Below are 23,516 nucleotides of genomic sequence, written 5' to 3'. Positions count from 1 at the left end.
TTCATCGATATAACAATACTCGCATATGCTCAATTCGAAATAACTCTTCTGATATTTTGTCCAACTCTAGTGACCAGTCGTCTACCCGACGTTGAACGAACGGCTCGTTATTGAGTCGTTATTCCGTGGCGGTGTGGGGTTGCCTTTTATGGTGATCCAAAGTTGTGAAATTATTTCTTCGGAGTTTGTGATGTTATAAGGACAGCCGATAATCACCTTCAAATCTAGAAAGTAAGAAATGTATATCAAATTTCATATCCGGCCTTACCGAGTTAAAAATACGTATATCAAATTTATGGTTCACGGATTCTCATCTCCGTAACCTTTTTCATGCTAATGCGGTGTCTTGTAAATATAGAGATGACGGCATTAATGGATGGGTAATCGAGACGTGTTCTCAAACCTAAATGATCTGCAAGTGGAACAAATCTTTGTCCCAAAAATATCACCGTTATCACCCTTCGATTTACTGGGCAAAAACCTTATTCTTAAGGGACAAATATAGCGTGGGAGAACTGGTTTTCGGCCGCACCTCACTCGCGCATTTCACAAGTACAAATACCATTTATGACAACGTTCTACGAAACGAAAGCGCTTCTTGTTATTAATGTGCGTCACAAGAAGTAGTGAGGAAATATCAATCCTTCGATCAAATCTAAGAAACATTTGATTTAAAAAATTTCCTCGACCCTGCAAGTCAAACGGATCCATCTCTTAAATTTAATTAGATAATTAAACAATTACTGAAATAAAATTTCACGTTTTCATTAGTACCGAACAATCGCTACACCCGTTTACAAATTAGATACATTGTTTTGCTTGTTGTCAATATTCTCAACCTATTATTAATTATTATACAATCAGATGTCGCTCTTGTTTATAAAATTTGCTAATATGGATGCAAAAATGTTGTATACGCCATTCATGCGACCATTTGTTTGGTAAAAAAATGTGATATCCAAAAACAAGTTTGTAAGAAAATGTTTCAGTTCTATATAGTGAATCCATTATCTTACTTTCTTGTTTGCACTTTTGCTCTTGAGATAAGTATGCATGTTTCCAGCTTGTGTTCTTAAACGTAGCAGTATAACGTATTATTTTGGTATTCAGTTACAATTGAAAATTTTCAGTGATTTTTCCGTAATCTAGGGATGAGGAAAAGTAATTTTTAATCAAATTTATTGACATTGAATCATGTATATCGGATGATTTCATGCCAATAATCATTCACGTACGAATATGACCAACCAGATACCATCATCACAGCATGTGATATTACCAAGTAAAAGTATGATGTCTTACCTTTGGCTTACTAAGAAAATCTGACTCAGCAGCTTAATAATAGACTCCTGTTGCTAAATGTGAGGGTGTAGAAATAAGAATCCTAACTGACCAAAGAAGTATTATATTTAGCTACAATGATAACATTAATTGGTATTATTAATTTTTACTTAAATATGTCAATTTTGATTACTTTATGCAATGCACGATGCCGGTACTTTGCAAAATAAAACGGATAATGTTTCATTGTACATTTATTGTGGTGGGTTTTTTCAATGGTCAGTGTACTTATCATCGAGCTGATTCATTGGAATTCATTTCATCTTAAATTTTACATTTCTTGTACTTTTATTTTATACTTAATTTCATTATCCTCTTGCTGTACAAAGTAATTTACACTTTACTAGAATGCGTATTATTTCTCTCTTAGTTTCACATATATCTACCAGTTTCTTTCAATTATTATTCCAAGTAGACAGCATAATCTGTTTTCATGTTAATTTTCAACTGTCACACGATATCCTTATAAGGCTTTCTGTATAACCACATATGGCTAACCAGGAATACGTAGGGCAACTGAATGTCAGAAGATAACGTCTATTTATTTAGAATTAATATTCTGCTAACTTTGTTACAAGACTGTATTCAGGAATTCACACGCTTGTAAATAAATTTTAAAAAATTTGACTCTTCAGTATTGATATCGAAAGGTGTAATTTGTTGCATAGTAATGTTTAGTACCATTGTGTACTATTGTGTCAATGAAGTTGCCTTTTTATTTTAGTAGGATTTTCAATTTCATCATAATTAACAGATGCGGCATTAGATTCAAATTTCCTTTGCTTAATACTTTTATATTGGTTTTTTATTTTGCGATTGCATTGAATAAGGGCAATCCTTTTCAATAAACTGTGCAGTACAGCGGTTCTGAATTTGTTGAGGTATGAATTCATACTTGTTCGGTTGCAGTGAAATATGCAGAATGTAACACATATCCATTGATCTACAGGGATGTTTGGCAGCTTAGAATGGGCCCTGGCCCTTGTCACAGCGATAGTTTTTGTTGCTGTCAAAGCTGACTACCCTCTACCTGAAAGACTCACTGGAATGAATCCCTGTATCAGCAAGCAAACCTGCCACGAATGTATACAAACTCCACATTGTGCTTGGTGCGCTGCTCCTGTAAGTTGGATAATTTTTTTCTATGTTAACAAAAAACCCTATGTAACGGAATGGGCTACCCTGTTGTTACATCTGTAAGTATATGTAAAATATGTATTCCTATGTTCACAGAAATTTTCGGAGATGAGGTGTTTTTTGCCAAACATAAACACAAAAATATATGCTACGTGCCCAAAGAAATATACGCGGTATCCGAATAATGTTTATGATGTGATTCGGCACGCGGAATTAACAAAGGGTGGTTATTCATCTGTAGCAGGTGGTAGTGAATTTGAGCAAAGTTCATCCTCTTCTTCGTCTTCCTCATCGTCTTCCTCAAGCTCTAGCTCTAATCATACGAGTTCTAGCAGTGGTAGTAGGAGACAGGAGGCGATTCAAATCTGGCCTCAAGAAGTCGATTTGACCCTTAGGATAAGTGAGTGAGATTTTTCAAATTCCAATTATTGCTAATTGTTGACAATTTTGCTATTTCCTGAATTATTAACAATATTTTTTACCAGTGAATTTTATTCTTATATGCAATAATTACTTCATTCGTCTTTTCCATTGCTTTAGATGAGGTGCATACTATGTCTTTTTCATACTCTCAAGCCGAGGATTATCCAGTTGATCTTTACTACCTCATGGACTTGAGCAAGTCTATGGAGGATGATAAAGAGAAGTTGTCACATTTGGGAGATTTATTGGTGCAAAGTATGACTAAAATAACAAGTAATTTTCGTTTGGGATTTGGTAGCTTTGTCGACAAAGTAGTTATGCCCTATTTCAACGTTGTGCCTAAGTCGTAAGTAATGAAAATTTAGTTTCATTCAAATCCATACTGTATCTAAGGTGTGAACAGTTGTTGAATGTTGGTGAATGTGTGCATAGACTTGGAAAAGCAATCAACAAATTATTATTTATATATTTGTCAGATGTTATGTTTGCTCAAAAATTGAATTACAAAAAATATTACAGGAATTGAGAAGTTTAGAAAAGACAGAACCAACGATCCTTGAAGTTGTTTAATACTCATATAGCAGAAGTAAAAAATAAATTTTATGTTTCAGCCTTGAGGAACCATGTCCTGGTTGTGCAAAACCGTATGGCTACAAGCACATCATGACGTTGTCACAAAATACTAGTGTTTTTGCTGTAAGTATATCTAAATTTTATTAGTCATCTTCATAATAATTTGTATCTATGATATTTATGCAATATGTCAGCACTACATGGTATTGTGTTGATATGTGTGTCCAATTATTAATTCAAAGATTGAATAACGTATGCAATATTAAATGCGCATTCCTTGCGATGATGTACAATATTATTTCTGTCAATTTATTATTATCATTAAATATTGAATAATGCACATTTTAATGGAACTAGTCACTTAAATTGATTTTCAAGCTATAACTCCATTAGAAATGACTATTAATGGTGAGAAAACTTGATTTCGCATAGTAATTGAACATTGCTTTGCCGATTATAGGATTTGGTTCGTCGTGCATCAGTGTCTGGTAACTTAGATGCTCCTGAAGGAGGATTTGATGCTATAATGCAAGCAATTGTGTGTCGTGATAAGATAGGATGGCGTTCCAAAGCTCGCAGACTTTTGGTATTTTCAACTGACGCAGGATTTCACTACGCCGGGGATGGCAAGCTTGGTGGCATCATAAAACCTAATGACGGACTATGCCACCTCGACTACAGTGGGCTGTACACTCAATCAACATCGCAAGATTACCCCAGTATATCGCAGATTAATCTCAAAGTAAAGGAGAATGCGATCAATATTATTTGGGCTGTAACTGAGGGTCAAATCCAGATATATAGAAGGCTTACAAAGCATATCGAAGGTTCATTTGCTGGCAAGTTATCTGCCGACTCAAGTAACGTAGTGGATTTGATCCGCGAACAATACGAGGCTATTTCCAGTTCTGTGGAAATGAAAGATACAGCCAGTAGTAGCATAAAAGTGAGATACTACTCGAGCTGTTTGGGTGCTGGTCCCCCGATAGAAACATCGAAATGCGATGGCTTGAAAGTTGGTACCAAAGTGGATTTCTTTGCGAAAATTGAAGTTACCAGCTGTCCTAAAAACAGATCTGAATGGAACCAAAAGTTCAATATTTATCCAGTAAGTAGTTCAAACTTGCAGTATGGCTAATAAAGGTTTGAGAGAATCAAATTTGAAGACTTAGTTTGAAAAGCTAATACCTCCTTGATGTTTCAGGTCGGTATCAACGAAACTTTGACTGTTAATCTCCACATGATATGTGATTGTGACTGTGAACATGCTTCGCACCCCATGTACCAGATAAATTCACCTGAGTGCAATTCAATGGGCACTTTAAAATGCGGGGTCTGTGATTGTTACGACCAGTACTTTGGTAAAACATGCGAGTGTACGCGTCATCACGAAAGTGATCAGTCCGTTATGCGTGACAAATATTATCAAAGCTGCAGACCGGATAATACATCGTTGGTTGACTGTTCTGGAAGAGGTAGTTGTGCCTGTGGTGTATGCGATTGTGATACCAGACAAAACCCTGATGAAGTAAGTTTTCAACTTCCTAAATTTTATGTATTCAAAATGTCAGGTCTGATGATGATGCTTGATAATAGCCTCAATTATAATTTTTAAAGTTTTTTATTTGATCGATTGCACTAAATAAAAAACAAAAAGATTAATCAGTAATTCTGTGATCAGATTTATATCTGATAGGCTTCTCTACGATTTACGAAAATTATATAAATTTACACAGTATCGAAGTGCGAAGATATTAGAATAATACATATTCGGAATTATAGTTTGAGAGACTTTATCTAATATTGTTATAGGTGATTTCTGGACCGTACTGTGAGTGCGATAACTTCTCATGTGATCGTCACGACGGTCAGTTATGCTCCAATCATGGAACCTGTGAATGTGGTGTGTGCAGGTGTGAGCCCGAATGGACTGGACCAGATTGCAATTGCCCATCATCAAATCAGACTTGTAAAGCTCCAGGATCAACTGAAGACATTTTGTGCTCAGGCCATGTAAGACTTGTAATTAGAAGAAAACAAATGTGATGTGAAATTGAATTTGCTTTGGAATTGTCAAGTTAACTCATTTTTGTACAAAGCTTAATCACTATAAGCATATTTATTGTTTTAAGTTGTTATATTTTTTTTGTGTTTAGGGTGATTGCGTTTGCGGAAAGTGTGTCTGTCGTGAGGATGGAAATCCACGTCATTCAGGAGACTTCTGTGAAAAATGTCCAACTTGTCCTGACCGTTGTATTGAGTTCAGAAATTGCGTTGAATGCAAAATATATTCAACTGGCAATTTTAGTAAAGAAGAAGATTGCGATAACAATTGTAAAAACGTTACTGTTGAGGCAGTCGAACTAGTAACCACTGAGAATGAAGTATTCTGCCATCATATAGACGAGGATAACTGTAAAGTGAAATACTACTACTACTTCAACCAAACGGAAAATCAAGTAGTTGTCGCAGCGCAAGAAAAAAGAGAATGCCCGACCCAAGTTTTCATGCTCGGAATCGTCCTGGGAGTCATCGCTGCGATTGTACTCATTGGCTTGGCTCTTTTATTACTTTGGAAATTGTTGACTACTATTCACGATCGTAGGGAATTTGCGCGATTTGAAACAGAAAGAATGATGGCTAAGTGGGACACGGTAAGCATATTAATTTTTTGCTATAAATTGTGTAATTAATATGTACTCACATAACTTGTGTCTCATTGTCATTTGACATAACATCATTAGGGGCATCATATTTCGGAATTATTGTATACCAAAAATTTTTTGTTCATTTCTCTGCGAAGTATAATCGATACCGATTTATCGAAATACCGGAACACCAAAAGATACTGAAATACACAATAACTGAAATAATGAAAACGAAAATATTTACGATTGTACAACGATCGGAGTTTTTGTTTTCGTGCAGTCGGTGGATTAGATATGTTAAGATATTCGATGAGCAGCTCTTAAACTTACCACAATATTTTTTTTTTCATTAGTTATTCAAAATTCGCATTTTTCTCGGCGATCTCCGGTTTTCTTAATACGAAACAACATTATTCTAGTATATCGAAGTGTATGCTTATTAACATTTTTTAGCAAAAAACTGCTAACCAATTTCTGATACCAAACAGCCCTAACAAACATACTCATTAATAATGGACTTTACTTACTAATTTCAGGGTGAAAATCCAATTTACAAGCAAGCAACATCTACCTTCAAAAACCCCACTTACGTTGGAAAGTAAAAAAGTTGTAAATCAAAAGAAAGTTTCATCATACCGTTATTTTAAATATACGCATAGTGGAATCTTTCCTTACGCCAAATCTCACGATAGTTTTAACCAATACAAAGCGAGTAACCGATATATTAATTTATTGAATATGCAAGAAACACTGTTTCTTCCGATCTGAGTGTTGAAGAGATCTTATCATCTAATTATATATCGGTTATCTTGCTTTTGAAACGAACGATTTTTTTCATTCAGCTTTCATTATTAGAAATTCGATTACTGTATTTGCGAATGACTCGCTAAATTAAACTTGATAACTTCGACTGTTAACATCGAAGTGACGAACAACAATTCTACGTAATTGAGATGCATAATTCTCATTCAATTATTAATGAAATACGTGCCAGTCTGTTTTGTAGAATTATCGTTTTCAAACATTAAGAAGAAGAGACAGAACTCTAACGGTATTATAACAATTTAATCCTGGAAGCGTTGCTTGTCTTTGATGCTCGTGTTCGTGCTCTCTTATTAGCGTACCGTCAATTAGGCTTTTTTTTGTCAAAGTGTGTTTTATAAAACCGTGACTCAGATAGCACATGAAATTGATGTCACTGAACAATTACCCTGACGAAAATAATCGTGATTGTATAATTAATGCCGTGAGAATTTGACTAAGGGGGCCCATGATATTCACACTGGAGACCAATCCACAGCAGTTAGCCTGGCAAATAGATTTCTGCTCCGTTACGGTACTGCTTCCGCAGTACAGCTGCTACCTACGTTTTTCAAATGTCGCATCCGCCAGGGAGCTACGCAACAGATGCAAGTTTTATAGAATGTTAACGCGGAGCAGAGAAGTTCGTGGACCAGGCTAACTGCTGTATATTGAAATTCTCCTGGAGTGTAAGTTGCCAGCTTCATCGACCCCCCATGGCATAAAAGAAGTCTCGGAAGTGCCTATCATCGAGCGCTGTCATTTTATTTCATGACGTAAGTTATTGGGGCTATTTATTTAATTTGACTTATTAAGCTACTATACTTTATAAAACGAAATCTCTACTGCCATAATTCTTAGACTATAGTAATTATACAATGAAGTATGGCATATTTCACACGCCTATAACGATTATTTTACTTCCGGTTACTACAGAGCTGCGTAGTCAACAAATTGTTTTGTAAAATTAGAATTAGACTTAGAAATCTGTAACAAAATATTAATTTCTAGTTTTTTAAGTGTTTAGATGAAACTTTAGAGTTGAAGTGCCTTTGATGTGACCAGAAAACAGAGATCTTTTTGTTATTGATTGATAAATTTTAATTATTTTTTATACCCGCTGTAAAGCACAATCATTTTTATATTACTTCACCATAGCTTAATTCAATTTTCTTCGCCCTTATTGCTTTCTTTATCTGCACATGTATACCAATGTATATTGTTACACTGTAAGAGTACCTTGTTTCAGCAAAAATATAAACATTTAGGTATGTATATGTACGCATGCCGCATACAAACATGTTTGCTGTGAATTGAATTTATTCTTGAACTAGTTTTCATAGTTTAAAAATAATTCAAATAAACGCGTTACTCTTACAGTCGTAAATAAATAATCACACGTGGTCACAAGTCCATATATTGTCATTCATCATTTTACGTAATTGTTAATTTATTGAAGGCCTTGTTGAAAATAACAATTAAAATATATAATATTTTATCGAGAAAGAAGAAAGTGTCTTATAGTTATATATATTTACAAGGGTCTCTACCTACGTGCACTCATATTACAATTATAATTGTGAAATTAAAGTTGTGGAAAATTTTTGAAAAAGTTATAGTGCATTGAACTTTTATGCATACCTCTTATATATATATAAATTTAAAATTAGATTTAAAGCTAAATTTGTACATAAAGCATAATTTTGTGCGTGTAAAGAATGACCGAACGTTATTAGGTATCATCTTTGCACTTGCAGATGTTTCATTTCTTTCTCACACATAAGAAAATAAATAAACATTCAATAAATAAGGATATTTTTCATGCTCCGATTTTAGCGGGGTTTTTTGTTTGCGTGCATTATTTGATTGTTAGAATTAAAAGTCTATATTTCGGATAATCGAGCTCATCTGGTTATAACTTTGCCTTGCAATTTTCAATTTACTTATATTTAGAGTGATATTATAAAAAGATAGGATATTTTAGTGTGGTATGAACGAGCGCGATCCAGAATATATGTTAAATAAATATACACATAAACTATAGAATAGTGTGTATGAATGCCATCTAACAAATACTAATATTCAATTTATTTCAAGTTAAGTTTAATATTTTATTCATCATTACACTCATTTCTTATTTAGTCCCTAAATTTCCTGTTGATCAACCTTCACTTCCTATTGATGCCATAACTAAGAAAATATTATTATGCAGAAGCTAATGAGAAAATTTCAATTAAGCTAATGTAAAATAATTGAACGTGAAATTAGACGAAAAAACTAAAGTTCAATCATGTACCAAAAATACGCGGAAAAAAAAACAAAAATGAGAAAATAGTGTAGGTTTTTCTCAAGAAAAATGTTCTGTAGCATAGCCCGTCAGCTATGATGTAAAAAAAAAAAACAAGTGTGGCAGTCAACGACTGAAGTTTGCGAACTCGGCCGTTCGGTTATGATGTCATCATTCAGGAGCTTATGTACGCTCAAGGATACTAAACATTTAATATTTATTACATTTAGATTTAGTATCCTTCACGTACGCTCGCGTCAGCGTACCTGCGGAATTAGTAGATATTTGAATATACACTTTAGGCTGGATTTTCACGGGCGTTAAATTTACGCGACGGCAACTTGACACGGCAGCGCTACGCCGTCGGCGGTAAAAAGACGCTTATCAAAATGGATACCGACGCAACGGCAAAATGCTGCGAGTCAAAACTACATGGTTAGGTCAGTGGATTTTAATTATATTTTTATTCGACGAATTTAAAAATATAGGATTGTTAATCGGGAGTGTCAAAAATTTGCGAAAATTAATAAGCGAGATGAAGTACCTGATAGCGTATTTGGACTGCGCGCAATCGATTTCTCTTGCAAAATTACGTCGATATAGTGAATCGAAGAGTCAAGTAATCAAAAATTTTTAAAATCACTCAAATTTCGACTGAAGAAATCCAGAATTATTAGATGTTAGATGTTTATTGAGAATTTTCATATCAATGTTAGAAAACAAGAGAAAAACAAAAGTACTACAATATTTTACAGGGAAGTTGACCGTCCTTTGTTTGTGATTTTCAGAGCTCGGAAACTTTTCTCAAAATCGTTTCGTCGTACGCTTTTTTCACTAATTGGACTCTCAGGAATGTCGAAATATATCTTTCGGCAACGTATTTTATTTGACCGGAAGTCACCAGAAAATTTCAATTGACGCCTGACGCCGCGTGCATCGGCAATTTTTCGACGATTTGACCGCGTTGTACGCAGCTCACATGGGCCTTCCGACCGGTCGAGAATTGCTTCCAAGCGCGATGTCAGTCGCTTTCGAGCAGCCGTGGTGAAGCTACGCAAGTCGTAAGTCGTAAATTCAGATCTCCATGTACAGGCCTCGATTATTCGGGACATGGCGAAGCACCGATACCTTATGGTTAAAAAAAGGCTGTATAACGTTATTCGATCAGTGTATTCCCATGAAACTCACTGTGAATAATATATGAACGGCATGCAGCGTATATGGCCCACGAAAGAACCGAGGTAGTGAAATAAAAACAGTCGGGGACATCGAAGGTGAGTTTTGTACATCAAATTTTCATTCTTTGGTGCAATGTCAGCTTTTCGCGATTTCGATTATCGACTCTCTGCGTCGCGTGTCGTTTGTTATTGTTTGTGCGGCTGACTTTCGTTAAGTGCGTCGTTACATTGTAGCAAGCTTAACTGACAATCCGTTTAGGCAGCCAGCTACGACACAAAAAGTGTGAATGGGTTTGGAATCGAGTGTAATTATTATGCTGCATAGTAGTAAGCGTTTTGTGACAAGAAAATGCCCTGATAATCTTCCATTGTGGTTTTTTTTTCTATCGTTTTGAAAACACGGGCCTTGCAGAACGTTACCTTCGTGTGAGTTGTGTTTTGGATTTCAACAACAAACTGTGTAGTATTACATACTTATATGCAAACTGTAAGCATTGCATCTGTTTCCGAATTTCCTCCGGGAGGGATCCTCCATTTTGTAATCCTTTATTATAATGAAACAAAAGTTAACGCATCACAGCGCTACTAATCGTTTCGAAAATTCGAGTGAATCTAAACCGTCAACTGTTCTTGATTACTCATACAGTAACGTTCATAAATTAGGGATCACTCTTCAAATTTTCGATAAATGTTCCGGGTTGCGTTTGAAAATAGAAAGAATCAGCTACTTTATCGTTTTGTTCAATGTCTTCTACGATCTTTTTAGCACTCATAAATAATGTTAAACATGTTTTTTCGCGATTTTCATACTTTCATAAAATCGTGCGTAACTTTTTGGAAAATAGCAATAGGAATTATTTCTCCCAAGGACTTTCTAAGGGGCGAGATTCAGCCTTAATTCCGTTTTTTTTTATGCTTGCGATTTTTTGTCCGCAAAGTTACGTAATTTTCTGTAACGTACTTCAATTTTTGGAAAATTCATCGTTATTCGAGAACTATGAGGTTTAAAATTAAATGTCAAGGGCAAAAAAAGTTTTATTATTTTATTTTGAAGGGGTCATAATTGAAAGCCCTCTTTGAAAGTCCTGAGAAATAATTCCTATTGCTATTTCCCAAAAAGTTGTGCGTGACTTTATGAACGTATGAAAATCGCGAGAAAACGACATGTTTAACATCACCTAGTGAGTGCTAAAAAGGTCGTAGAGGATGTTGCAAAAAGCGATAATGAAGCTGAGTTTTTCTATTTTTAAATGCGACCTAGAAAATTTTTCTGCGCCTTTTTTGGCTGAGATATCTAATTTTTTGACCTGATAGAAAATTTGGAAAGTGATCCCGAACTTATGAACAGTACTGTACCTATTATGTTTAGGATAACTATGGTGAATTTTGCATGCTGTTCAAGTCGTTATTGAAGATGAATTAAGTACTAGCAAAATATTGTATTATTTCATCTGGTTGCAGAAAGAAACTCCAGCAATGTTGATTGGCATTGGTGATTATCTAGATTGAAAGGCCCTGTCAATAAATCTTGGAAGACATCAATCCATAGTGGAATTGTTGAATTTGTTACATATAAACAATAGGTATAAAACAATCCTAATCATTTGTCATTTGTTTATGTAATTGCTAAGATTTTCCAATACTTGGCATAACACATTATCTACAAACCAAAATTGTATGTGTTTAAGCATTGAGTATATGGATATTGAATCCGATCAAATATTAACAAAATGTTATGGTTTTGTCCTTCATGTGATTACAGAATTGAACTACTGCAAGAATGATCGAAGTTAGCGAATATCCGCACCAAGTGATCCCGGCAATATGTGTTTGAAATCAAAATGCAGAAGCTGAACAAGTCGTAATTTTGTGCAAGACTATATTGAAAACAGGTACACATTTGAGATCACTCTTGATTATACCGTTAGCTACTATCAATATGAGAAATTTGTCAGTTAATTGAAATTGATTGGTATTCAGTCTTTCATTATATTTAGAAAAATAATAGTAATTTTTCAACATCTTGTATATTGATTTTGCTAAACAAATACTACTAAAATGTCGTTATATCTTACCTGTTAACAGGGGCACACTATGTTGCAGCACTGTTAACAAAAAGCGATGATCCGAAAGACGTAACCGAATCAATCGATCTCCGACAACAAACTGAAAATTAAATCACCTGCTATGCATTGAATTAAACTGAAAGGTACATATTCGATATGATTTTTGATTACCATATCCCTTTTAATTGAGCATGATTTCAATTTCTCACTAATTTTATGCGTATATTCAATACCTGCGCTTATTTTATTAGCCCTCTAGTATTAATTTTGGCAGTTCATTTGTAAATAACTCAGAAACCACTGAAATATCATACAAATAACTTATTTTGACACAGGCAATGCATTGACCTCAAATTTGATCCATGTACATTGTGCGAGTAATATTTAATTGCATTCTTGTTGTAGCATGAAAAGTGTGTCACCGCCATACAACCTGAGATGCTACGGCAACATGATGCTATACATGTAAAGTGTGGAGCAACCCTAAGCAGGTAAGAAAACTTGTCTTAATTATTGTTTCATAATTCAATGTGGTACATTTGAAACCTAATTTTTGTCATTCCGTAATATGTGGCGAATAAATATGGAAGTAGACAATAATAATAATTTATTTCCGAACTGAAAATCTAGTTTGATCAATCAATTTGAGCTTCTGTTTTCGTTTTTTCAGAGTTGAGCAGAGACATCCGAGTAACTTCTCCATTACTCAGCAACATTGGTGAGTTTGCATGTGTTTGGGTTACTGGTGTATTTCCCTGGGACTCCTTCATCACGTGGCGTGGCGGTAACAATGGTTACACAAATTTCAATATCTTAGCTGCATGGATAGGCTCATTCGTGATCGCAACGGTGCTTAACTTTAAGCTGGTGCATTTTTTTTTTGTTACAGTTAATCTATTTTACCATAGTCACTCAAAGTTAGAAAATTTTGCACGTTGCTGAAAATGGAATGAGCATCGCGACAGGTCACCATCTCTTACTCGACATTCGCGAAAACAAATTGTGTTTAGCTACAGATATAATTACCTTATAGCTACGGTTGAATTTTCCAATGATGTTGTTTAAGTGGTGGATACACCTGAGTCTTGAACAAGTATGCCATCGATTGTTTAATCGATAGCATTTTAAAGTCTGGCAGAACGTAACGTATCAACTTGCATGATATATCTTGCATCATTTTCAATTTCTTAGTACCCAGCAACTATTGAACAAGTACAGGCTTAGATCGGTTCGAAAAATGCTGATTAGCATACAGGATGTTTTTAATCCATCTTACGAAAGGTTGATGTACCGATAGTCAGCCAGCAATGACTAAAATAGTATTGTCGCTGACTACGGTACAAAAACATTTTGCTCCCCACAGGCAACCAATGAAAAAGTAAGTGACAGTGACCACGGCGCAAATGAGGAAGAATGATGTGTGTTGGAAAGAATGAAAAATCGTTTAGAACGAATATAGGTAATCGGGTAGGTAGGTAGTCGTTGTGGGATCCGTCGCGGGGCTTGGTGCAGATTTGCGTGTGAATCTTTTTTCAACATTTCCGTTGGGTGGTTTTGTTGGGAATCAGGCGAGGGTAGGAAGGTCGCGAGGTACCGCGATGTTACTAACTTTTGTAATCCACAGCGTCAAATGATCACAGTGGTTTTTCTCCAGAAACACGTAAAAGACTCGAATATAAGAGTCTCCGAACTATTAGTGAGCTTTCAAATTTTAACGAGGCTCAATTTCTCGTTTCTTGTCACTCTGAAATCATTTTGCAGTTGTTATTCATTTTAATTACTTAGTCATTATCGATAATTATTTCATTCATTTGATCTCTGTGATCGTCTGAATGGGCAAAACGCATCTCTGGACCATCTATCGCGCTCCGTGGTACGCTGGATGAGACGAGATGCTGAGCTCGAAGACTTCGCGTTGAAGAGGACCGCCGACCGTCACGCCACACAATAATGCATGTGCTCCAACCTCCCTCCCGGATTTGACTCGCATCTCGGAAGAACAATCCGCATCGCAATGTGTCGAATTCAAAAAGACGCAGATGCGGATTGGGTTTCTATAGAATTTTACGACAAATCCTAGATTTCTAAGGTTTTTTGACAGGTTAATCGGTCGCGCCTTTTTGCGCGTAGATTAATCACAGGAATCAGACGCGCTTTTTATGCGATGATTGGCAACGAAAGTCAACGAATTATATTTTAGCAAAATTGTGGCCACCCGGATAATACGAGTCGATCGATCGCGCTTTTTGCTTAGCGATTTCGCAAACGGTATATCGTAAAGTAAAGCACTCTCGATATGTTAAGCCTTCAGCTTTTCAATCAATTTTCTTACCTGCAACTGAGTTTTCAAGTTGAAATTGACCACACCTATTGAGCGTAGACTTGATACTCTCAGGTTCTGAGAGAACGCGTGGCATTTGCAAGCCAGCGGTAAATTTACGGGGATAGAAATCGCGGAGTGTATAGTGATAGTGAAGAATCTTGTCGTAAGTATTTATAAAACATGTCGATATTGTAAAAAAAAACTTTTTTTTTCTGTTTTTCTTGTTTATTGTTACAAGACGATGAGCTAACTTTTTTTTAAAAGTATACCGAGAAATATTCAGTCTTCACTCGAACAAAATATTCATTTCAATAATTCCAGGTAGACAATTGATTTTGATTCAAGAAATGCATAATTTTCTCTTCAATTATAGTAATAATAGAGTAGAAGACTTTTCATGAATGGTGACGTTGGGCTTGACACAGTTTTTGTCGGTGAATGCACTTTTGTCTTTGTGCTAATCGTAACTTCGTCCATTTTAGCTAATCAAATCTTTTGTCTGTTTCACATAACGAAACCTTTTGTCTGTTTCAGCTAACCAAACTTTTTCATATCATATATTTTGATTGTTTCAGTTAATCATAACTTTCAACTATTTTAGGTAACCAAACCTTTTATCTGTTTCAGTTGACCAATCCTTTTGTCTGTTTCAGCTAATCAAATTTTTAGATTGTTTCAGCTAATCAAATTTTTAGATTGCTTCAGCTAATCAAATCTTTTGTCCATTCGAGGTAAACAAATATTTTGACTGTTTCAGTTGATCAGACCTTTTGACTGTTTCAGCTAATCAAACTTTTTGACTGTTCCAGATATTCAAATCTTTTGTCTGTTCCTGCTGATCAAATCTATAATTGCATTTCCGATGAAACTTTTTTTTACTACCATCTGAAGCGATTTCTGCTACGATTTCCGGAATAGTTAATAAGGCCTTGATAAATCCTATCAAAATCGAATTCAGATGTGTAAAATTACTGATTGGAGAAATATCTCATCTCAGGCGGCTTGGCAGTTTATCTTTTTTGAGGTGAAATGTTCCCTGACCTATATAATTTTTCATGGCACATCCCAATCCGATTTTTTCAGGACTTATCATGGGTCTGTTGACAATTATAAGGATTGTAGCAGAAATTGATTTCGATCTTAGTAATAAAAGTCACGTTGGAATTACGTCAGTTCGTATTTTCGATGCATCCCGAGTATTCTTGACGTAACTTCTGTTACGAACATTAGTTTAAGTATTTTGAGTATTATTGTGTAAGAATGACGCGATTGGTTTATTCGTTGCGGATGGTGAAGCGTTTGTATAATGTTAGCCAATGAAAATTTTCCAGTCAATTTTGTTCCCAATCAGTCTTACTGCAACAACATCATCTGTTAATATATTTGTGATTTATTTCTTTACGACCACTACGGTGGCATTTCGCCATGTTAAATACGTTTTGAATTATCCACTGAGCTGAAATTATGCCGAAAATTAGTTCTAAAAACTTTTTCCTCGTTATTGGATGCCACAAAATCGTGGGCAATAGTGTGCACCTCGCACTCACTTCGTCTGAAGCTACATTTTCATGCGCAGCAAACAGCTGGATGCAGCATGCTCGGATTGGTCGATTCACCAAAATCACCAGGCGTGAGACGCCACCGATTGGTGATTTTGGTGGATTGACCACTCGGAGTATGCTGCATTCAGCTGTTTGCCGCACACGAAAATGTACCTTGATTAATGATTGAGCTTTTGAATTGAGCGTTGGCAACACTGACTGTCACGAAGGCAGCCGCGGAATCTCTACGTTGAAATGGTCAATCACGACGGTTAATCATTTGCAATGTCAATATTGCAGCGTAGTAATTGTAACGAATAAGCGGCGTATTAAAGAGCTGTATATCTGACACGTACTTTTACTACGTTGCGGCTTGATTATCTCGTCCACGATTATAGCCGTCGTTCTTTACCTTGGTTATAAGTTTAGCTGCTGTGAATTTGAAATTGTTAACCTAGTTTTAGCTGAACTGTGACAGAATTATTGTTAGATTAACAGATTTAGTTGAGGGTACAACGAAACTATAAATTAAACGTAAATCGAGGAGGCTGTTCCTCGAATTATGATAATTTGTCGCCAAAATGGTAGCAAGTCAGAAAAACAATGACGGGAAAACGAGGGTCTTAATGCCAGTTTTGCTATGTGCCTTTGCTATACCAATTTCTATGCTATTCTGGATCGTTAATTTGATTTACTCATTCTTGACACCAGATGTCGAACAACATACTGACGGTAATATTTTGCATAGTTAATTCGAGCCTGTTAGGCTTTCTACATAGTTTTCGCGCAGTGTAGAATATATTTTCTACAAGCGACAATTAGGGGTGACTTTCTTCGATCTGAAACACTTGATTTTCCAATTTACGAGGCATGTAGATATTTTTTTGTATCAGCTTGAATATCTGTGAATTTCAAGTCACCTAAATATAATTTGTTTATAAGTTTCTTTTCGTAATAGTACAATATGCTTTACTGTAACATCAAAAATATTCAACTTTAACTGGCTCTAGGAATGTTACAATTTAGATGCTTACACAAATTCTCAATAAATCTATGCCATCTTTTTTTGATAGGACAATCTGTCATTTCTCCTTGGAGATGGCTGACTGCAGTTGTAATCCCAATACTTTTTGCTGGTTGGGGTCTCAAGCGGAAAAGTTTGGATTTCAGCGGAGCTTTTCTAGGTAAAATATTTTGTCCGCGTGTCTGGATTCAATGAATTGAGTTGTCTTTCCCAAGTTTACGACCTTTATGTAGTTATCTCATGTATTTTGTGCAGGATTGTTCACAGGATTTATTCTCAGCATTACAAGTTATACGCACATCGCTTGTTTGATAGCTTTTTTTTTCACTTCTTCGAAAGCCACCAAGTTTCGATCTGATAAAAAGAAAAAATTGGAGGAAGAATTTAAGGAAGGTGGTCAAAGGAATTGGATACAAGTTTTATGCAATGGAGGAATGGCAACGCAATTAGCGTTGCTATACTTATTGGACGTTGGATGTGGAGAACGGCCAATTGATTTTGCAAAAGATTATAGGAGTTCCTGGCTATCGGTTGGAATATTAGGTATGTATTGTCCTGTACTCACTTTAGTTTCATCTTAGCGAATGTAATCACACGTCACCTTCAAAGTATTTCCAAGTTCAAGCAGTCCGCTGAAACCTGGTCATGTTTGTTTAGATACGTAGTTTATGATCGAGTTTCTTTAAACTAGCAAATTAAGTGAGAGGAAACTACGGTAGCCTTGAAATTATTCTTACATCAAGCTGAGAGATTGCTTATTTTTCATTTGTTCTGTTGAAGATTCACAGACTTCAGCAAGTTCGTGAAGACTGGTATCTGTTCAAATCGTAAGTTGCACATAGAGAAGGATTTGTTTGATACAGAAACTTTTTTTTTAGGTGCCTTTGCCTGTTGCAATGGTGATACATGGGCATCGGAACTTGGTACTGTGATTGGGGATTCGGAACCATTTTTGATCACCACAAGGGAGAGAGTTCCTAAAGGTTTTTTTCACTGTTGAATCGGTTTACCTGGAAGATATTTAATTTATCTTAGGATAAACGCGCTCTTCAGGAATTGTTTATTCTAAGTTGAAACACATCGAAATATATTTACTTACATTAGTTCAAACAAGATATACCTAATTGGAGTTTCATTTAACAGGCGAAACATTCAAGTCTGAAAATTATTACTACTCTCAACTTGGCGTCAACCTTATTTCCTTCATTAATGGAAATATATTCAAATACAGGTACTAATGGTGGTGTTACTTGGATTGGGCTTTTGATGTCTCTAGCGGGTGGCCTAGTCGTAGGGCTATTCAATTATGTTGCAGTATTATACACTGTAGACACAGTCGTGCTGCAACTGGCTGCGCCCCAATGGCCAATTATTATTGCTGGTGGTTATGCTGGTCTCGCAGGCAGCGTACTTGATTCTATTCTAGGAGCCACTCTGCAGTATTCGGGTGAGTATTCATGTGTTACGTAATGTGGAAAAGTGGAATCAAACTAAGCGACAAAATCAAGAGGAGATAGAAAAATTTCAGTTTGAGTTATATTTTCTTTATTTTCGTTTTTCGTTACATTTTCCGTGAGCAGGCTTAGATGAGACTGGCAAAGTTGTGGAACGCCCTGGGAAAGGTGTGAAGCATATTAGTGGTAGGCAAGTCTTTGATAATCATAGTGTCAATCTTTTATCGAGCATAGTAATGGCTCTGACTCTTCCAAGATTGGCGAATCTCTTTTGGCCTTGATGTCAGGGAAATAATTTATGCTTGGAACATAAGTCTGGTACGTATGATAATACAAGGTTTATTCATCTTTGGCAAAGATGAAACTAACTTTATTAATTTCTTTATTCATGCTTTCATTTCCAAGTTTCATTGGTCATATGCTCTGTATAAACATGGACACAAAATTTTAATTATGCTTGTGGTAGAAAAAGTGCGGACAGAACAACTTAGTGTTCAAAAGTTTATGTCTGGTACTTGCGATATCAAATAACATTTTTTGAGAATTACTCAGACCAAAAGTTTGTTAGAAAAGTTTTAAATGCAGCTGTTTTATATTTAACTGGATAAAAATACCTACATTATACACGTCTAGTAAATAACGAACATGCGTATTCACCTCGATATACGTTGTAATGATGGAATAATGTTGAAATTAACACAGGTATATAATTATGATCAACAGCTGTTGCAAACTATTGATTAAGCTGCAGGCAGCGTTGTTCGAGGATAATATCGATGAAACGTCATATTGTATTCTTAACCATTCTTGCGTATATAATCATTAAATCGGCAGCAACAGACTCCCTGAAAAATGATTGTAAAAAATATTCGTGTAGCCTTGAATACGTGGACGAAATAAACTATTTTTCATTTTCTATTTGGATATTTTTGCCTCAACAAACTCATCAGTTGTTATAAAAAAAGGTAGAGTGTGATAAGTAATAGCAAAGCGTATGTCTCATGATTATATTCAAAGTAGAACGGTGTTTAATGCGAGACTATCACAAGTAAAAAAAAACTGCTCTGGGCAATGTGCCATAACATGCATTACCTGACAACTAAAATGACAGTTCGATAAAGTCTAGTAGATGAATGAAACGGGATAATAAAAGACGAACATTCCATTTTGGAGAACAACGGTCATATTTATTTCGTATAGCTATATTGTGTGACAAATTACGTACTTGACATTCAATATTATATGTCGGAATAATATGTGCACATGTTTAGTTTACAGACAGTTGTATTTATTTTGTATTTTATTCTTTTCTTTTTTTTTTCCCCCCATTTTAAGTATACAAAGTTATTTACACGTATTACTTTGTGCTGTACAGAAAGATATACAGGCTAAAAACATTGATTTGTTTATTTTACAGTTATTTTTCTTGTTTGTGTATTTTATTTTATGTCCACGTTGTAATTATCACACCACGATAACGAACCAATAAGGTAAATTTGGTCTAATGGTTACCCAGGCCAAAGCAGATTTCCCTCTTTTAAGTAGACTGCCATCTTTGTTTTCATTTTCGTTCATTATTTTCTGCAGCGATCGTGATGTGTTCGATTGATAATTATGATATCATTATTAGTAATTATGGGTAGTTATAATTTTATTTTTATAACAATACACCTCATTAGTACACCAGATATATTCCTATATATGTATAACATGCGTAGTTTCGTTGATTTGTTCTTTTAACATTATTGTTAGGTTTTTCTCATTTCTTTTTTTTTTTTTTTTTGTTTTTACGTATATAATTATATGAAAGATATATAATTTTATATATAATAAATTTACTTCATTCTGTATAAAAATTCCTTTTTTTTGTTATAATCTCTATATTTTTAGTGATATGACGAGTACGGAATCTTTAACATAGCGAATTGTTCTAAAGCTGAATTTGATACAGTGTGTAAGGTAGATAGATACACCGTTTTCTAGCTACTGCTCTATTTATGGGCAAATTTTTCAAGAACTTCATGATAACGAGTGTGAATGAAAGTTCAAAGTCTGCGAACTAAACAGTCAACTTGCCAAACATGACGAGAAAAACTTGAGGTATCGTTCCGTCATTTAAAAATATTAAATTTTCAGGAACGCGTAGCCAAAATACGGTGCTTCGATCCTTTAGTGCAGGATTTTACAGTCGATGAATGTGTTGATACCGGTGAAAAAAAAAAATTATATTTACTTTGTACAGTTCGTATTCAAAGCCTAGTTTCATTTGTTTATATATTTATTTATTTATTTACTTATTCTCTTTCACTATACTGTAGACAGAAAATCGTAATTGAGCACGAAATTATAGGGGAGATCAGGTAAAAAATTGAACGTCAAATTTTGTTAACATTTCTTTTAAAAAATTCTCACTTATTCCAAAATAAAAGAAATATTCTTTGTTGGCAGCTTAGAAAGTGGAATAATTCCCTTTGGTGTGAGTAAGCTGCAGGAATAGAAAGATGTCGATAGAATCAGTATATAACCATGTTATTTCCCTAAGTGCCCCATTTCGCCTCGGTCTTCCCTATAATGTCACTGTACCCTTTGATGATCCGTATAATCCACCTTAATTAGAATCGAAAGTATGATTAGCAACATATCATGTAATAAGTACCTTACACCAGAATCGAATTGAATTCATTAACTCAGATTATACTTCGTTTTTAGATGAATCGAAAACTATATCGTCTCTCAGTTTCTGGACTGCAGTATTACCGTTTAAATATGATGAAATTTTTATTGGAAAATAGGAATTTGAGCTGATTTTTTCGGGAATTGCGTGACTTATTTTCGGTATAGAAAAATACATAACGATAACACATGATTATAATTCGATAATATAAATGCAACTTGATTGTTATAAAATGCTAGTTCGTTATTTTCAAACGATTACGTATAACGTGTAACAGAACGTAGGTATATTAGAAATGTACACCCCAATGCCGCAATATCTGACCTGAGAAACTCAAAATACAAATTCTGTGATTCCGACCTGGCTATGTAATATTAGACATACATACGTAGAGACGTAATCGATTTGTCGCATGTACGTGAATTTGAGCTTTCGAAATCCTGCTGCACGCTCTCTAACCGCGAATCAGTTACAAGTATACCACTGGTAAAAATCAGTGTGTGTAGACTGAAAATCATTGAAATATCGATGAAAAGTGACCGAATCGTCAGTGTACGTGTACTGATTTTTTCCAGTGGTACACTTATAACTGGGAATTATCGGAATTTCTCTGATTTAAATTTAGAGAGCTGTATTTGAGTTCGAAACCCCACAGTTTTAACGAAGTGAATTTTTGTCAACTGTAACTGTAACGATAATATTGGACTGGGGACAAAGTGATTTGGGCGACAATAAAAGCACGTCTCAACGTTGGGGTTTCAAAATAATTCAGCGATCATGATTGGGAGGGAGGGGGTTGAGAATTAAGCTAGGGTGATCCAGCGCCACAGGCAATTATAAATCCCTCTCGATCTTAGTCAGCCGTCCGTTGGGTAGTAATCAGCACTGGCTCTGGTATTGGTTGAAGTCGTTCGCCGAGTCGTTGCGTTTTATGAGAACCTGGAGGTGGTTGCTACTTCCTCGACGCGCGGCGGCCGTGCTGGATCCCGCGGACTCCTGCGGATCCACCCCCGCCGCCGACTGATAGTCACACCTTCTCCTCTCCCGCCATCGGACCTGCGGTCGATCGGACAAACTGAAACAGTCAACACCCCAAAATGGACTCGACTCGGGCGATGCCATTGGCACGATACGGACGACGATCGATCACCCCTTCGAACGAATCACCGATACAATTTCCCGAAATTTAAACGTCGAGGAAACGCGGGGCTGGAGAAACCCCGCGCGTCATTGTCAGTTTTGTTAATCACGTTGACTGATTGTCATTCGATTATTGCTAAAACCGTACAAAAATTAGCACTCTGCGGTTACGTGAAAAACGTGCGAGCGAGTTAGAAAAACCTGGCCACGTCGATTGGCTTACTTACAATCGTTCGGTATCTGTAAATTATCATGCCTGGGTTTTTGTTTTTTTTTATATCTTGCAACCCTTGTCAATTTTTTCAACCATTATCAAATCTGTTAGTGCTTAGTTGAGTTAGTCCGCATTGCACCATTGACGATACAAATTCCATGTAATACAAATTCACGTGACAATTGCATAGGTATACTGTTGGAATGAATTTCATGCGAATGTTCATGCCTGCGAAGATCCGTTTCTTGTTCAGTTGTTCTTACGAAATTAATACGTGTTCATAGTTGAGTTTACGTTTCGTTTCGTTTACGCTTGTGTCAATTAGATGGAACGAACAAGAATTTGTTCCAATTTACAGACGACGGAAGAGTAAAAACGACTTGCGATACGGACCTTGATGATGAAAACTAAGTATTTAATTTCTGTCAATGCTTCAAAGATAATATTTTAGTTCTTAGCATTCACCACACAACATCCAAATAAATTGTTATAACGTCAATCGGATTTTTTCCTTCAACAGTCTACGTATGGATTGTTAGATACAATGATAAGGAACCGGATGGAATCACAGAGCGATTGTAATAAATACAATATAAGGGATCGATGTTGCAGAATCGTCTGATATTTTTGTGTTACTCGAGAGATTCGTCATAATATAGTTGTAAGTCAGTTTCAGATTTTCAGGCAGACGA

At 35.6% G+C, this 23,516-nt stretch overlaps 3 protein-coding genes across 12 annotated transcripts in view; 2 read left to right on the top strand and 1 right to left on the bottom strand.

Moving 5' to 3' along the window:
- Positions 1-79: 79 nt before the first annotated feature.
- LOC107220249 (integrin beta-PS) lies at positions 80-8,966 on the top strand. Its single transcript, XM_015658760.2, has 10 exons — positions 80-231; positions 2,291-2,463; positions 2,575-2,878; positions 3,019-3,247; positions 3,513-3,597; positions 3,935-4,582; positions 4,679-5,002; positions 5,287-5,487; positions 5,631-6,128; positions 6,659-8,966. Exons 2-10 carry the CDS (start codon positions 2,293-2,295, stop codon positions 6,722-6,724), a joined length of 2,526 nt encoding a protein of 841 aa, XP_015514246.1. The 5' UTR covers positions 80-231; positions 2,291-2,292; the 3' UTR covers positions 6,725-8,966.
- Positions 8,967-16,529: 7,563 nt separating this feature from the next.
- LOC107220251 (transmembrane protein 19) overlaps positions 16,530-23,516 on the top strand; it is a 39,542-nt gene continuing 32,555 nt past the window's right edge. Inside the window, exons 1-7 of one of the 3 annotated variants that reach the window (XM_046730948.1) lie at positions 16,530-17,050; positions 17,392-17,502; positions 17,598-17,885; positions 18,221-18,325; positions 18,574-18,789; positions 18,923-19,114; positions 19,499-19,714. In XM_046730948.1, the coding sequence (XP_046586904.1) occupies positions 16,900-17,050; positions 17,392-17,502; positions 17,598-17,885; positions 18,221-18,325; positions 18,574-18,789; positions 18,923-19,077 (1,026 nt within the window). In that variant the 5' untranslated portion in view covers positions 16,530-16,899 and the 3' untranslated portion in view covers positions 19,078-19,114; positions 19,499-19,714. Of the gene's footprint in view, positions 17,051-17,391; positions 17,503-17,597; positions 17,886-18,220; positions 18,326-18,573; positions 18,790-18,922; positions 19,715-23,516 lie in introns of those variants that run through there. The other 2 variants (XM_015658789.2, XM_046730946.1) reach the window with 2 other exon arrangements.
- Positions 20,037-23,516, bottom strand: part of LOC107220245 (calcitonin gene-related peptide type 1 receptor) — a 182,970-nt gene continuing 179,490 nt past the window's right edge. For all 8 annotated transcript variants that reach the window (XM_046730968.1, XM_046730964.1, XM_046730969.1 and 5 more), the window contains one exon: positions 20,037-22,526. In XM_046730968.1, the coding sequence (XP_046586924.1) occupies positions 22,350-22,526 (177 nt within the window). In that variant the 3' untranslated portion in view covers positions 20,037-22,349. The remainder of the gene's footprint in view (positions 22,527-23,516) is intronic.

This window comes from Neodiprion lecontei, chromosome 2 (genome assembly GCF_021901455.1).
Source record: "Neodiprion lecontei isolate iyNeoLeco1 chromosome 2, iyNeoLeco1.1, whole genome shotgun sequence".
Lineage (NCBI taxonomy): Eukaryota > Metazoa > Arthropoda > Insecta > Hymenoptera > Diprionidae > Neodiprion > Neodiprion lecontei.
The sequence above is the reverse complement of the archived record's forward strand: the minus strand, read 5'-3'. Positions and strand labels throughout refer to the sequence as shown.